Below are 16643 nucleotides of genomic sequence, written 5' to 3'. Positions count from 1 at the left end.
AGTTCGTCCACATCTCGGCGGCTGGCAGGTGCATGACAGGTAAAAAAAAAAAGTAATGGATGGCTAACACTCTTCTCTACACGACACGCAGATACAAAGCACAACGTCTTTTGGTATTTGATTACCCTCCCTTGCCCGGGACAATGGCCCTCATCATGGCGGCCTCTCGGTGGTACTCTGTCCAGACTTGAGATCATGTTATCCTCTTTCAGGTAAAGTGTTGCAGCATGAGCCGGTGCCTGCCCGTCTCTGCGTCCTTGTCTCCCACTACCGTACCTTGTACGGCACCACGGAAACGAGGTCGAAGAGGCGGGCGTGGCTGAGATTATACGGCCTTCAACTTGATCTGGATAATACCAGCGAAAGGATCATGCCTCCCCCTTTTGTCCCCCTCGTCTCTCACAGGACATCATCATCCTAACCGTCACAGGTGATCCTGCAATCCCACACAAAAAAAAATGAGCCCTCCTGCCGCCATCTCTCCCCCCCAGCACGCCGCCGTTCCCGTGTCCAAGGGCAACGGGAGCCACGCCGTGGCCGTGCCGGGCAGCTTCCCCGACACCAGCCGCATCGCCATCGATGACATGCTCGGCCAGTGGGACAGCTTCAAGTTTGCGCCGATCCGCGAGTCGCAGGTCTCGCGGGCCATGACGCGCCGCTACTTCCAGGACCTGGACACGTACGCCGAGTCTGACATTGTCATCATCGGCGCCGGCTCGTGCGGCCTGTCGGCCGCCTACGTGCTGGGCAAGAAGCGCCCGGACCTCAAGATCGCCATCATTGAGGCCTCGGTCAGCCCCGGTGGCGGCGCGTGGCTCGGCGGCCAGCTCTTCTCCGCCATGGTGATGCGCAAGCCCGCCGACGCCTTCCTGCGCGAGGTTGGCGTGCCGTACGAGGACGAGGGCGCCTACGTCGTCGTCCGCCACGCCGCCCTCTTCACCTCGACCGTCATGTCCAAGGTGCTGCAGATGCCCAACATCAAGCTCTTCAACGCCACCTGCGTCGAGGACCTCATCACGCGCGCCGCCCGCGACGGCGACGACCCGGCCAACGTCCGCATCGCCGGCGTCGTCACCAACTGGACCCTCGTCTCCATGCACCACGACGACCAGTCCTGCATGGACCCCAACACCATCAACGCGCCCCTCATCATCTCCACCACCGGCCACGACGGCCCCATGGGCGCCTTTTGCGTCAAGCGCCTCGTCAGCATGCAGCGCATCGAGAAGCTCGGCGGCATGCGCGGCCTCGACATGAACACGGCCGAGGACGCCATCGTCAAGGGCACGCGCGAGATTGTGCCGGGCCTGATTGTCGGCGGCATGGAGCTGTCCGAGGTGGACGGTGCCAACCGCATGGGTACGTTGAGCTCGCCTTTCTTTTATTTTCATTTTTATCCCATTCTTTTCGGTCTTGCTTCAATTCTCGTTTTCGGGTCTACAACTAACGCACGCGCTAGGTCCTACCTTTGGCGCCATGGCCCTCTCTGGTCTCAAGGCCGCCGAGGAGGCCCTCAAGGTCTTTGACATCCGCAAGAAGGAGAACGAGCTCTAAGCCAAGGTAACAGAAGCCAAACAGAAGCACGCTACAGGGCAGGGTCCAGACACGAGAGCCCGCTTCTCCATGTGCCTTTGCATTTCACTGTCACTATCTAATGGATTTGTCCAACTCCGTCAAAGAATGAATAAAATTGTGGACTTTCAACTATGTACTGCGGCTTCCCCGTGCTTAAAACGTATTTCCCTCGTAAAACAAAAATTGCCATGGTATCCTGAGTAGCTATGTATATATTTATATTCGTATATGTTATCTCTTGCGGGCAGTTACCAGTTCATAGTAACCATGTGCACCGGCCACCGCCGAATCACGTCGCCCAGGTCCTTGAAGAGGGTCTTGATACCCTCCTCACGCATAAAGTCCTGCTTGATGTTGGGCGTCGCGTGCTCGCGGCATAGTCGCACGCCGTCGGAGCCGCAGTCGCAGCCGCCCGCGGCGATGCGGTCGTCCCAGACGAGCGAGCCGTAGGGCACGAGCGCGCCGCGCTCAAACTTGGACCCGAGGACCGTCGTGTCAAAGTATCCAATGTCGGACGGCCACTCGCCGCCCGTGACGAGCACCGTGGCCGTCTGCAACCGGTGGCGGTCGGAGCACGCGATGGGCGGCTGCACGAGCTGCGGCACAAACGGCGTCGCGCCAAACGTGGCGGCCAGCGTGCACTCCTGGTCCACCTTGGACGTGGCGTTGATGTCGCGGATAATGTCCTGCGCCGTGATGATGACCGTCTCGAACTGCGCCATGAACTCGTCCTTGGGCATCTGCCGGTCCTCCACGAAGCGCAGGTGCAGGTCGACCTGGCCCTTGACGCACCACAGGCGGATCGTGAGCGGACACTCGCCGGCGTCGGGCGTCACCCGGTGGCGCCCGATTGGGAGGCGGCTGATGGTCAGGACCCGCGCCGGCAGGCCGGCCGCCTCTTCCTCCGGGGTGGGAGGCTCCGTCGCCTGCTCCATAAAGCTCATCTCAAAGTACTTCATCATGGCGGTCAGGTAGTCGGCAGTGGAGCGGGCGCTCTCGGACAGCTTGGGGTTCGTGGCGCGCTTGGCAAAGTTCCACTGGCGCGTCAGCTTGAGGCCGTAGAGCGAGTGGATGAGGGCGTCGCGGTTCTCCAGCTGCATCAGGCAGAAGCAGCTCAGCACGATGCACGCCGTCAGCACGGCCTCCTGGTCGTTGCCCGTCATGTCCGTCTTGCCCGACAGCTTGACGAGCTGCGCAATCGACTTGCTGTACTGGCTCAGCGCAAACTTGAAGTGATCCTGGCGCGTCTGGTGCGCCAGCGCCGTCTTGTCGTGGATCGTCTCGCGCAGCTGCATGGCCGACAGCGCGAGCGACGCGTGCCACAGCACCGGCTGCGCCTGCGACAGCTGCGGCAGGTTGATCTTCCAGAACATGGTGTCCGTCTTGCCCGCCACCTGCTTGACCGTCAGGTTGTAGAAGCGGAAAAAGGCCTCCTTCTCGGCACGGCTGGAGCCGCCGTAGATGGGACCCGAGGCATGCGCTGGCTGGTCTAGAAGTCGCATTAGTTGCTCTGTCGACATCGCTGGTGGTGACCCTGCTGGATCTGGCACCGCTGCCGGGGTTTCATAGCCGTCGCATGTGCGGCCTGTTGAGATGCCTGGATGCGTCGTGTGAGATTCAAGGAATTCCATTCGATAGCCCATCGAGTTTGTTTCGTGGTCACGTACATTTCTTGCAGGACGGTCTGCCCTCATCGCATTTCACCCGCCGGATACTAGTGAAGAAAAGAAATGAGCATCTGGATTGCGACCAGCCGCGTACACGGACTACAGTGCGCGAGTATAAACGAACCGACAGGTCTTGCACCCGGTTTTTGTCTTGGGTGCCCATTTTCTCAAGCGCTGAACCGTCGTCGGATCCTCCTGCACGAAGACGATGCTTGCCGCCGACGGCTTTCCCGGCGATTTCATATCGATGGCGGGCACAGCTCAACCATGCACAGCTATGAATGACACTCCTCGGTGAGGGGTTCGATGGTGGGGGTGGCTCCTCTATGGTGGCGTCGATTGATGTGTATTTCAATGATGCCGGGCCGATAATTCCGGATCATGAGATTGAGTCAATGAGCGTCAATTCGTAGTGAGATTTGTTCAAAACAGCAGCGCCACCAGCAAGCCTCGCCGTCTCACGGCCTCGTCATCTCACTCCTGAGCTTGGGGTAGAGTTGTTGGCAGAGCCGATGCTTCACGTGACTCATTGTCAGCAGGGAACCCGCGACGTGGGGTGTCAGCCTCTTCCGGTTGGTGAAACTCCGGCCACGCTAACTCTACCTACTCGCTCAAATCATGGATTCTTTTGTATTTTTTTCCCTCTCTTCTACATTTCTTGGGAAGCATGATTGGGTTGCAATAATGAGCCAGGGTTTGCGCCTGGTATAACCCAGATCGGCTCGCCGAGTTTGCTCATTATAACCGGAGTCCGAATATGTGGAGCATGGCCTTTATGCCGGGTGCAGTACCGGTCGGCCAGCCGAATCGGGCTACCAACTGTCACAATTTTCCGACAAGGGGCTTGAAAGGTTAAAAAAAAAGGGAAAAATGAATTATGATATTAACTCAAGTCGTGAAATGACCGGAATAAAGCGCAACGAATGCAACAAGCAAGTAAAATAAAAGCTGACGTCTATCGTGATTTCATGTCGTGGTATCTTGTCTAAAGCGCCATCCGTCCAAACCGCTGGCCGTCTCTCACTTGTTGATAATATAAGCTGCAAATAAGAAGAAAAAAAATTAGCGAAATGATACATCACATGTAATCGCACGAGTTCTCACCTAACCTAGCCTCCATGGTATTCCACTTATCCTTCTCCGACGACAGGGGCTTCTGCTTGGGATGCGCGGACTTGGGCTTGACAGTCTGCGACGTGTGCTTGGCCACTGCTTGGTTGGCAGACGGATCGACGAGAGTGACTTCGGAAGCTGTCGACCCGAGGTTTGCCGTCTTTGACTTTTTAAAGAATGGCATTGTTGTGGTTTTGGTGGCTGTCTTTTTGGTTTGGAAGGCCTTTGTTGATTGTATAATTTTTGTGACGAGGCTGCTTGGTGACTTTTTAAATCTTCTTTGTCTTTATTTCAGAAGCTAATTGACAGGACCGAATATTGGTTTGGCATATCAACAATTGGGCTTGATCAGGAAAGCGCGCCCCTTATATATATAGATAAATAAATGCATATCCGTATTCGTCACTTTCCAAGCGCCGGCCGGCATTGCGTGCGCAGCCACGCGCCCTTCGGCCACAAACCTTGTGATGAACTGCGACTCACTCGGTCAGCGATCGTTAATTTCTTGGCAGACTCGGCCTCGATTCACGCCGCACTCACATTGACTCAGGTCACTGTCAATGTGAATGGAGCCCAAGTATGGGGTCGGCTTCGGCTTCGGAGTGAGTGGGTCGCGCAGCAGTTACCCTGGCGAATGAGGCTCGGCCTCGGCGCCTCAGCTGAGACGGAGCTCGGGTCGGCTTGGGGATCTCTTGCTGGGGGCAGCGATGAAATGCACGATGGATATTTCTAAGCTGTGCGGTTTCGGAGCACGCAAAGGCGCAGGGCGTGATAATTACCAAGCGTGGCGCCGTGGCTGTTGTCAAAACGTTTTCCCGCCCATTATCAATGAACGCAGATGGCGTCAACGCCGATACAGGAAACCGAGCAAAACCTCGTCACCTTGAAATTAGCGATTGCCAACAACGTTGAAGCCGAGGCTTCTGGAGAAACTCATGATTCTAGAGAGTGTCATCAAGTGAATATTGAGAGGGCTGTATTAGCGTACGCGACCAATGCGAAAGACTCTCATGTCCATAAAACAAGTCCAACCTGATCAACACACTTATCGCTGCGTCACACACCCTGTTGATGCTGGTACATGAGCCGGCCGGGTCAACCTCCCGGGCTGGCTTGACTTGAGGCCATAGCGCGAGCACATTTAAAAAAAATTTATTTCATGATTCGCTGCTACTGGTCATACCCGGGAGCCAAAGGCACGAAGCGCCACTCACACGACAAGGTTGAAGCTGGGCAAAATTTTCAAGAGAAGTTCTGGAATATGACAAGTATATCGGTTAACTTCGAGCATCTTCTCCCTCCACTAAGCCCTTTTATTAAACCAACACAGTTGGTATCCGTAGAATATCTATGCGGCCCGCGTTACAGCCTCTTTCGCTACAGAGCAATCTCACTTAACCTATACTTTGGACAGATGATCAATCGATTCGCAGTTCCTCAGCAATCTCACTTAACCTATACTTTGGACAGATGATCAATCGATTCGCAGTTCCTCCTTGCAAATGAAGGTTGACTCTGATAATGCCAGAAAGTGGTCGGCAGGCTTTCGATCATCTTCTATGCGCATGCAAGTGGTGAGTACAATATATACAAACGGTCCTAACAACACACGGGAGAAGACACTCTGCGAGTGTGTAATAAGCTTGCTGGTATGTGCGCAGGTTGCTGTTGCGTGAGGGAGCTCGTGATTGCAATATCCGCCCAATTCTGCTAAAAACCCTCCACCTGGGACAAAACTCTTCAATGAATCCATCCCACCACGCAAGCCAGTTGGGAATGCCAGCATCTGCCTGAATGTATGACAAAAGACACAGTAGATCGATGTAGCATTGCGGCGAAAAGCAGATGCACTGGTGTTTATGTTCTTGAAGACTGCAAATGCCTGAGCGAGAAGTATGGCTACATCTTGATCTCCGTTAGATTAGTGTCGCTCTGGACAATGCTTCCGACGGAGGCTCTTTGGGTCCCAGACGCCGTGCAAATCGCGCAACTGGGGTACATGGCACGCTAGAAAAAGGTGGTTTTTAGATGAGAAGTATCACAAATTCATCCACTCACAATCATCAAGTCGACTCAATCGGCGTACTAAAGTAAATCGGAGAGATTGAACTAGCAAAGATACCAGCAGGAAGATAGGTGCAGTGCGGATGAGGCCGAAATGACTGTCGCTGGAGTTGAACGTCTGACGCAGCATCTGCATAACTTGAACAAAACTTACAATATCCGGCGATCTGCCGCCTCTATCCAGCCCCCCAGGATACTCCTAGTCGAGATCATGCCATTTAATCCTGCAAAGCAGCTCAGTACATGTATATCAAGCAAAAGAGCCGGGCTTTTCGCCGAGGTAGTGCTGGATGCTGCCCATACTGCTTCATAAAGTGGACCAAATAGTCTGCAGGCTTTTATCTTTTGGCTCCATTGGCAGTAATTTCCACCCCGAGGAGGGGCTGTGTAGGAAGGCCATTGTCCAAGAATGTCATGACCGTCAGATGGATGAGCAGTCTCCACGTATATTGCACACTTGTTCCAACCGGCGTGTCCTTCACTGCCGCCGAGGCTGACCAAGACGAAAAAAAGAAGAACAGAAGGGCCGGGCTTAACTGATTTCCAATTGGCAAGTTTTGCAGGAACAAATGAATGGTCACTGTAGGCGAAAGGCAAAGTTCACGCTGCGGAGTGACAGTCCTTGGTGGGAGAATCTGGTGACTGGCGATATCAGACTGGCTACGAAGTGTAAGACGGTGACTTGGTATATCGAGTCGATGCCCTGAGAGGTAGATATATCGGCGCAATCTCATGGCAAGAACTTCAAAGATCAGGGAGTGTGAGGGGTGGGGGGTTCAACCATCTCGACGTCTTCAGTCGAGTGTTGTTCCTTTGGTGCTTCAATTCAGTACCTTGCCCTAACCTACTAGGCAATCTCGGCGGCACATTTTCCTGTAGCTATTCAGAACCCTGACTGGTGGGCCGGCAATTCTTTGCCTGGTTTTCACCCTACCTCCCTCCCCCTCTTTCAATGTCCTGCCACCTCACAACCAGTCGGATTCATGGACTTTGCGCACATTTTTCATACAAACGCGCCAGAAAGGTACCGGGACTCGTAAATTTCAAAAGCCAAGGCGAACTTTGAGGGATGCTGAGGGAAGGGTGAAGCTCCATCGACGCTGAATTGGCGTGCCGGGACGACAATGGTTCTCTACGGTGGACAGCCATGAAACTTTCATGGCCGAGGGCGGTTGGGCATGAGAACGTTTGGGCTGATGAAGACAGGCCGCGGGAAAAGAACATGGATGGCCCAGAGAGCTCTATCTCTTTCCAGCAAATAAAATGACGTCAATATCCTTGACCGAGTTACTCATATTCGTCCCGCCCGGCCCCCTTCGTCACACTGCTGCTACTTGGATTGCCGCTTCCCACCAAAGATTAGGAGAAGTCGGATTGGCATCCATGCTTGCCAAGTCTTGAGTATGGCTCATACGGCAAGATGCCAGGACAAATTGACGGGCTGACGGCCCCCTTTGTACACACACGCCGCGAAGTTGGCCAAAGTAATCGGGCATCACCGCAAGCCCGCCTCGGGTGCCTATCAAGGGGACGCCGCGGCGGCCCTTTTCGCATACCCGTAACTTGTCGTTCCAAGCCGCAACCACCAGCTCGAACAGAAGTCGTAGGTCGCCATTGTCCTGACTGCCAGGTCGGCCTGACGCACCGAAGCCCCCCGCCGCCCCCTTTAGCCCGCAATCATGCGTTACAAGCTTCTACTTCGTACGGTTTCGCAGTGGGTTTTTTTTTCTTTTTTTTCTTCAGTTGAGGAATCGGGTAAAGGCTTTCAAAAAAAAACGCCGCGTGTTACTTCCGAAAGCTGCGCTCGACAGAAACGAGCAAGGGTCCTTGTCAGGGCAGGTCCGTGTCTCTGATTTTGCGGAATCACGACACATGATTATATAGACCTGTGAGAGTAAGTTCGCGAACTGCTCATACATAGTAGGTCAAACGAGATGATAAAAAAAATCCTGGCCTCATTGCTTTACGCCTCATGTGCTGGGAAACAAAGTATCCAGGTTGGGAAGAGAGAGAAAGAAAGAGCCACCGCCATTCGCTTTCCTAATTTTGGGAATTTTTTTCAAAGTGAGCAAATGCGTTTAGCGTCTGACACGTTCATGGGTAGCCCAATAAAAGAGACGCTCCTCTGCCTAGCATGCGATGAATTGCACGCGCGGCCGACTACTTGTTTCTCTGTCCAGTGTGTCGCGGCCGTTACGTTTCATCCACTGCAACCATGGCGCATCCCAGACCGGTCTGGGATCGGCAAATGTGTGACTAGCAGTAATCAGGTATGTTTTGCGCTGTTTTATCCGCTGTACTTTGCTGCCGGGTTTCATCGCAACTACCATCTCCAACCCATGAGTATGTCCAAGTAGTTCTCGGGCCATGAACTTGCCAAATCTGGTGCTAGCAGTGGTTCCCACTAAAAAAAAAAAAGAAAAAAACAGCATCAAAGTATCTTGAAACAAAGTTACAACAAAGTTATTACGCTTCTAAAATAAACTTGTTCGTACATGCTCTATCCGTATATACAGAGTATAAATTTAGTATATTGCACATATCGTGTGCACGAACCCGTTACACAAGGTAGTGGGGGCGTGGCACATGTACAGGGGACGAGGGGGTACCTGCGTCAGACCTCGCATCGCGTTGGACGTGCGGCAAAGTCTTGAGATTTCATACACTCGCTTGCCGGGCTTGCTTGGATATAGGACATGAGTCAAGCCTCTCCCCATCCATCTTCGGGAATTTAACAATGTTTGTTAGCACAGGCTATTGGATTTCGCTTTCAACAAAGTAAATGCTCAGCCCAGACCCGATGACGTAATCGGAGTTTCCACAGCGCAAGGCAGTGCAACGGTTCTCGTAGCGCAACTTCGTCTTTGCGATCAGCCCCTCAAGTCGATATTCTTTGGGGATTCATCAAGAGTAGTCTTGCTGTTGCCGTAATATGCCGGGATGTATACATCTATGCATAACTCTGCTAGGTGTAGAGCAGGCCGCAAGTGAACCAGTCAAACTCCCCAATACGGCTGACCAACAAAACGCAGTGGTGGGGAGATCAGCGCGACTGGAGCCTCAGCTGTACTCGGAGTATTTTCAGACCAATTTCAAACCGTGTCCTACGCAGTTGCGAGCCAATCGAGAAGCCAGTTTGACAGCCAACCCCAGCGCGACCGCGCGTCCGTCTACTAGTACTCAGTAAAGCCCACTGAGGCGTGCCCCGGTACTAGTTAGTTATTCAACTGAGTGGGTGGAGATGGTTAGCTCCTTTGGCCCCCTTCGGGCCTCCAACTCTACCTAGTTCCGCTTCTTCTTCGGTTCAACGAAATGCACTGCCTATATGCGCCATCGCACGTCGAGAACAGAGTGAAGCGCTTCTTACATCGAGAAAAGAGAGCAGGCTGCCGTTCTGGTGCACTTATCCCAAGCCTCATCCTTGGCTTTGCAGCGCAGATCTATATGGCTCTGAGACCTTGCTCACTTTGAGGGCCAATCGGTCCTGCTTAGGTTACTCCGAACCAACCACGCTGCACAGAAAAAAAGTTCCTCGCAGAAACCTGTCACCTGCCTGCCAGTCGCCGCCTATTTTGTTCTCGCCTGCATTTGGTGCGCGACACGGCGCGAAAAGGAAATCCAGCTGCGGCGTTGATAAAGCTAGAGGTCGACCATGTCGTCGACCACCCCCTCAGAAGGGGCACGACGCCGCCCTCGCCGCTTCACGGAGCGTCTCTCTGCACTCATGAGGGCTGCTGAGCTATCTTCGGTGTCGCAATGGATTGTGAGCCATCCCCTTTCCAAAACGTCAACGAGTGATGCTTGATTCACTGACTGTACAATTCTCCAGAACGATGATGTCAGGCCCGTGGAGAAGGAACGGCGGACGTGGAACCTGAGATCCTTTCACGATTTCTGTACCATCTTCCCCAAATTCAACAGCACTCTCACCGACCATGGCTGACCGCATTCATGATAGGGCTTGTCATTAACTGCAACACGACGACCTTCATCACCGGGAGTGCACTCATCCCGCTCGGCCTTTCTTGGTGGCAAGCCGTCATTTGTAAGTTTTATTTGTCGCTTGGCCTCGGACAATCAGATCTTAACTAGCGCAATGCAGGCATCGTGGCTGGGAATCTGATAGCGTTGGCTGCGGTCCTCGCCAATTCCATGGCAGGCCCTCGGTATCACAGTGAGCAACGAGGCTGCCTGACATCCAAGAGTCCTCAACTAACCTTGCTCAAGTCGGATTTCCCGTCATCAGTCGATCGATCTGGGGCATGTGGGGGTCTCAGTTCACCATCTGGAACCGCATATTTCTTTCAATAGGTGCGTTGAGTATTCCTACACATCATCATCTCCTGTTTGCTAACGCATGTCATAGTTTGGTCAGTGGCTCATCTTTTGCTCTACGAAAATGGTCACTCAAAAAAGACTCACTAACCTTGCAACAGGTATGCCTCTCAAGCATGGACTGGCGGACAGTGCTTCCATCTGATCGTCCTGGCATTGGATCCCAGCGTCGATCGTCACATCAACAATACCATGCCACGGCGCGCTCACTTGACGACGGCGCGCTTCATGTCGTACGTCATATTTTGCGCCATCAGCCTTCCATTCATATGGATCCGGCCGCATCGTCTGCAGTGGTTCTTGAACAGCACATCCCTCGTTGCACTCGTCTTTTATATCGCCCTTTTGATCTGGGCTCTGTCGACAATGGGACCGAGCGGATTTGGAAGCACCATTACCGAAGACAAGCCGAACCCTCCTAGTGGTCCCAACAGCACCGCGTGGGTCATGGTCTCTGGCATTGTTGCGACGGTCGGTTCGATTGCGGCCGGCATCCTCAACCAGAACGATTACACTCGCCTGGCGCGCTCACCCCGAGACGCCAAATGGGGCCAGATCATTGCGTATCCAATTTATAGCATCGGCACGTCCATCATTGGCATCCTGGTGGTCGCCGCGACGCAAGACCGCCTTGGCAAGGAGCACTGGTTTCTCCCGGGACTCCTAGCGCGGGTTGTCCGCAGGAATCCAACGCCGGGGGCTCGCGCCGGCGTCTTCTTTTCGGGTCTGGCATTGACCTTTTCCCAGCTGGGCAGTAACGTTCTCGGCAACGCGCTGGCAGGAGGCATAGACTTGGCGGCTGTCTTCCCGCGGTTCCTCAACATTCGCCGTGGCGCCTACATCACGGCGATGATAAGCCCCATTGTGAATCCGTGGCGCATGGTAGACACGGCGACCATTTTCATCTCGGTCATGTCCGGGTATGGTGTTTTTCTGGCGCCCATGACAGGCATGATGGTGGCGAGCTACTACATTGTGCACCGACAGAAGTTGGATGTCGACGATCTGTTCCGAGGCGACCCGTCGAGCAAATACTGGTATAGCAACGGCGTCAACTGGAGAGCACCCATTGCGGCAAGTATCACATCCAGTTGAGTAATGTGAGGAGCAGTCGCTAACGCCATATCGAACAGTGGGCAATCGGCGTCGGCCCGTGCTTGCCAGGCTTTGTCGCCTCTGTCAACAGCTCGGTCAGCGTGCCGGACAGCATTCGAGAGCTGTATATGACTAATTACTTGTACGGATTCTTCTCGAGCGGCCTCGTCTTTGTGGCGCTACACAAGGCGTTCCCGGCACGGGCCGTAGATGGGTTTGTCAAGAACGAGATGGCGGCCGCGGAGGTGCAAAGGTACTATAGCGACCGGTGGGACGTCAGCTTGTCGGAATCGGGGCGAATGGCCGCGGCGAATGTCGGGGACGAGAATAAGAGGATCGAAGCAAGGGGGTCAGGGGTTCATACCACGGAGCCGGCAGTAGTGATAGAGCAACGTTGAGAGAGAGGCCAAGACGGACGACTTGGCTCACCAAAGTAGGCGAGACGCTATTTCGACTGTTGCGTGGAGCATTGTCAATGGCGGTGTGTTTGTTTGAGTGTTTGCCAGGTGCAGAAGCATTTTCAGGTTGACGGTGGGCGATTCCCCGCATATACTTAGTTCTTTTTTAGTAATGGCATGAACATTGATGGATTGAAACAATCAATGGGCGTGGGTATCGCAGCCGTGGTGGAGATGGGGAATTCGGGAGAAATGGCCAAGAATTGACTCGTGGTGTGGCATCGTCGGCCAACTCTTGCAGGCACCACACGAGGCTGTATCCACAAGCGGCGGAACGAGACGCTCCGTTACTGGATGGGTAAGAGTGGTGATGTTGGGAATTCGTCTGTAATAAGTGGATTGAGACGGTGATGGATGATTTTGGGTTTACGTTTTGATTTCCTCTTTGTCAGGTTCTCTTTTTGACTCCATTTCCATTTTGATTCCTTTATTTTTCTCCTTTTTTTTCCCATCATGATTCCTTGCCATGAATCACGGGCATTTCGCCTTGGTTGACAAGCCTGAATTAGGTACGTCGGTACTTCTCTCAAACTACGGAGTACGGAGTCCCTAGCCGACAGTCCCGCTTATTAGCATGTCGACAGGCCGCTAAAATAGGGCGGGTTACAGCGGTCATGCCGCTAATTATTAAACGGGTACTGGGGTCAGACAAAACCTGGCGGGATGATTATAAAGCAATGAGAAGCTTCTTACTCTGTACTGCTGAGATCATGCCTCGAGGTAAATGAATTTGTCGAGATGATGGGTATTGAATCGGTTTCTGCGAGTTGGAGTCCAAGTGTGCTCGTGGTGCCGTGCCTCTGCTTGCCAGGCGCGCATCATCATCAGCAGCTAGGTACATACTATACCTAAATAATTCATTAGTACCCAAGTGTCAAGGAACCGACCGAACTAAGGACTTGGTGACTAGTACCCAGGAGGGTAGTTTATTTAGTAGGTATCCTTAGTCCGTAAGTAGTTGCAAGCTCTTCTCTTGCCAGTAAACAGCCGATAGGCATTGGCAGGTACCTAGCTAGGTTAGTAGGCTGGTAGGTACTATTATTAGGTCGTCGTCATCCTGCGTCTTCAGCAAAGAACCTAAAACTCCGTTTGTGCCCACCAAAAAGCTGCAAGTCGTACGTCGGCCAGTTCAAGCCTGCCGCCGCTTCGCCCCCTCCAGCCTCTCAGCTCTCTCTCCTCGCTTTCTCTCTCTCTCTCCCTCTCTCTCCCTCCCCACTCCTCATTCTTCGGCCAACTTTTTTTTTCCCCCCCTCGCCCGCCGTTGCAATCTTGGCTTCCCTCACGCTCGGCCGCCTCATCTGCAACCACGCCCGCCCGCCCTTTGCATCCTTGGCCGAGTTCTTTGTTGGCCGAACATCTTTCTCATCTCGTTTACCCGCCTACCTCGTCCGGGGTATTCCCCTAGTACCCGTCTCTGTGCGCTCTTGTTTCGGCTGCAAACCATCCGAACATGCACAGTCCTCCCGCCGACACCCCCGAGCCTGCGCCGGCTGATGCAGCCTCAGCTTCCGTAGCCCGCCGCCGCAAGTTTACCATCCAGAGCAGCTTCGGCCAGGCTCGTGAGCGCAGAAGTCGAAAGAATCGCCCTTGCGATGCATGTCGCCGCCGTAAGACGGCGTGCGTCATCACCGACCAGCCGCCATGTAAGTTTTTTTTTTCTTCACCCTCTTTGCCTTTCTCGCCTCAATTATGCTTGCTCGTTGCCCTGTGGCCTGTCCGCTTCGCCTCGCTTCTCTAGTGCGAGGCTTGCCATCATCTTTGGCTCACTGCCTCGCATCCTGCATGTACATGGCTAACCCGGCCTTGCTTTTTCAGGCCGATTCTGTGAGACACGAGGCATCCCTTGCCTGTCCTCCGGCACACTAGCCGACAAGGACGCTGGTGACACGGCATCCGCTGATCACGCCTCGCCCGATGCCGCCTCGCCTCATTCGCTCTCCATCTCATCTCCTGCAGACTCATCCCGCCATCCTCGCCCGGATCTCTTCGCCAACGGCACCTCGCGGCCGGCCGTGACCTCGTGGCCCACGCCCTCACACGACAGCCCCGGCTCCTCTCACTATGCCTTTTCTCCCGCCAACCCTCCCTCACATCCCTCTGCAGCCCGAACGCCAATGCAAGCAAGTCCCCGTCCTTCCTCGCAAGCAGCCCTGCCTCCCCCCTTCACTGACAAGGATCGCAAGACTGCCGTTACTCTTCCTCCCCCTTCCACCATCACTACATTCACCAACGGCAGTGTCGAGGGCATGGGTATCTGGCCCACAAACGGCCCGGGTCGCATCCATACACTCGAAGACAATGTGAACAAGACCGCCAACTACATGGGTCCGGCTGCAGAACAAGATACTCACGTTCTTGACTCCTTCCGCTACATGCTCGTCAGCGAGATTGACGAGATTGACGCCGACTACCTCCAGGTCTATCCCGGCAGTTCACGCCCAAATGATCCCCCCGTTCATTTCCTGCTCCTAGAAAACGAAGTCCCCGAGTACACCAACCGCCCCAAACGAGAGGCATCCCTCGCCATTGAATCCAGAGTCTACCCCTATGGACCCAATCTCGTCCGCTTATACTTCAAATACGTTCACCCGGTGTATCCTGTCGTCTCCAAGGTTCGCTTCCTCCGTCTCTACAACTCCGCAAAGGAAAAGATTCCTGCATCGCTCCGCGGCGCCGTGTACGCACTGGCCACTGTATTCTGGAACCGAGATCCATCCCTCAAGGGCCCTTGTCCTTGGGAGCAACACGAGCTGCATACGCAGGCGCAGAGCTCTCTGCGATGTGAGCTCGAGAACCCGAACCTCGCCAACCTGCAAGCGAGCTTGCTTCTGATCCACATGACCCCGCCTTGGACCGATACAGTTGAGACGCCTAGCATCTGGATCCTCGCGGCTCAAGCCGTCTCCAATGCGCAGATGAGCGGCCTTCATCAAGATCCTTCCAACTGGAATATAGAGCCATGGGAGAAGAAACTTCGCAAGAAGCTCTGGTGGGCAATATACATGGCTGATTGCTGGACTTCTGTCTGCCATGGGAACCCCCCTCACATATATCGTGAATCCTTCGACACGACGCCGCCTGATATAGAGGACCTCCGCTTCGATGAAGATGTGCCCGAGGATTTGAAGCACATGGTTGATCCGGACTCCTCTGTATTTCAAGTCGCTGTTGGCCAACGATTTTTGGAAATGGTTCGCATCACCAGAATTGTACGCGAAATCATCGACTGCAGCTTGTGAGTTTCGTTCCCATATATTGCAACATTGAAATCCATCTGATGATTGAAATTAGTCTTGTAAATCCAGGTGCGAGGTATTCACATGGCCCCGACCATGTTGCTCACACACTGGCAATTCAAAGAGAGAAACTACGCGATTGGTCTAGTCTGCTTCCCCAGTGCTTGTCCACCAGGCGAATCAATTCGGCGCCCGCTATCCATAACAACTGTATGTTTCCTGCTCCATGCTGCATCGTTCACACGTGAATTAAACTGTTTCATCTACCAGGTCCACTACATTTGATGTACCACACCGCCAAAGTTTTACTGTTCCGCGCCATTCTGTCTCCCGCCACAAAGGCGGCCCGAGTAGATCCTAATTCGAGTCTGCGCCGGAATTTTCACGAAGCTGTTTATGAGATGCAGATATTTGCGACATTCATGGATGAAGTTACGGAAGGTGATTTACAAGGTTTCTGGGGCCGGCGTAAGTTGTTTCCCGCAATCTTGTGCCATGCATGTTTCTAACGCCCTCACAGTGGCACGGTCTCAACTTATCCTGTGTGGAAACTTTATGATTCACCTCTTCATCGTGGCCTCTGGCCCCGACGATATTAAAGTGGCTCATCATGTTCTTTTGAGCTTTCACCAATCCCTACAGCGTTTGGCGGCTACGGAATGCTACGTCGGAAAGCTGCTTCTTCGGCCTGTGGCCTTGCGCGTGGACTCTTTCTTCTCACAGGCTGGCGAGATCATAAGACGTGGTGGTCACGGATATTGGCAGCTGGACTCTCTCAGAATTATCAAAGACGGAACTCTCTAACTTGCACAGGAGCCATCGGGAAACTTCGGCGGTATATGTCGCTCGGGTCTACAGCACCGGGTGTACTGATGAATAAATAGACGACAATATATGTAACGGGGACGATATATGACGAAACATTTACCGATGTTGCCACTGATAATCAGCCAGCTACCAGTCTTGAGCGAACAACCGCCGCCCCTTCTACCTTGTCCATGAAGCTGTCGATTGAGAGCGATGCAATCAGCAAATCTACTCCTGTGACCTCCTATCTTATGCAATTGGCAGGAACTGCGCGTAGCGTCTTTGCAAACTGT

At 53.6% G+C, this 16643-nt stretch overlaps 4 protein-coding genes across 4 annotated transcripts; 3 read left to right on the top strand and 1 right to left on the bottom strand.

The window, feature by feature from the left end:
- Positions 1 to 458: 458 nt before the first annotated feature.
- On the top strand, positions 459 to 1554 carry V2A60_002758 (thiamine thiazole synthase; the record flags this gene model as incomplete). Its single annotated transcript, XM_083254104.1, has 2 exons — positions 459 to 1359; positions 1460 to 1554. 2 exons carry the CDS (start codon positions 459 to 461, stop codon positions 1552 to 1554), a joined length of 996 nt encoding a protein of 331 aa, XP_083110230.1.
- A 269-nt stretch (positions 1555 to 1823) lies between these two features.
- On the bottom strand, positions 1824 to 4539 carry V2A60_002757 (uncharacterized protein; the record flags this gene model as incomplete). Its single annotated transcript, XM_083254103.1, has 2 exons — positions 1824 to 3064; positions 4347 to 4539. 2 exons carry the CDS (start codon positions 4537 to 4539, stop codon positions 1824 to 1826), a joined length of 1434 nt encoding a protein of 477 aa, XP_083110229.1.
- A 5532-nt stretch (positions 4540 to 10071) lies between these two features.
- On the top strand, positions 10072 to 12247 carry V2A60_002756 (permease for cytosine/purines, uracil, thiamine, allantoin-domain-containing protein; the record flags this gene model as incomplete). The annotated part of the gene is made up of 7 exons (XM_083254102.1): positions 10072 to 10182; positions 10249 to 10315; positions 10378 to 10464; positions 10522 to 10593; positions 10647 to 10764; positions 10856 to 11828; positions 11888 to 12247. The coding sequence occupies 7 exons, from the start codon at positions 10072 to 10074 to the stop codon at positions 12245 to 12247; spliced, it is 1788 nt and encodes a 595-aa protein (XP_083110228.1).
- A 1510-nt stretch (positions 12248 to 13757) lies between these two features.
- Positions 13758 to 15546, top strand: V2A60_002755 (Zn(II)2Cys6 transcription factor; the record flags this gene model as incomplete). Its single annotated transcript, XM_083254101.1, has 2 exons — positions 13758 to 13950; positions 14123 to 15546. 2 exons carry the CDS (start codon positions 13758 to 13760, stop codon positions 15544 to 15546), a joined length of 1617 nt encoding a protein of 538 aa, XP_083110227.1.
- Between the last annotated feature and the right edge of the window lie 1097 nt (positions 15547 to 16643).

This window comes from Cordyceps javanica, chromosome 2 (assembly GCF_051103115.1).
Source record: "Cordyceps javanica chromosome 2, complete sequence".
NCBI classification, from domain to species: domain Eukaryota; kingdom Fungi; phylum Ascomycota; class Sordariomycetes; order Hypocreales; family Cordycipitaceae; genus Cordyceps; species Cordyceps javanica.
The sequence above is the reverse complement of the archived record's forward strand: the minus strand, read 5'-3'. Positions and strand labels throughout refer to the sequence as shown.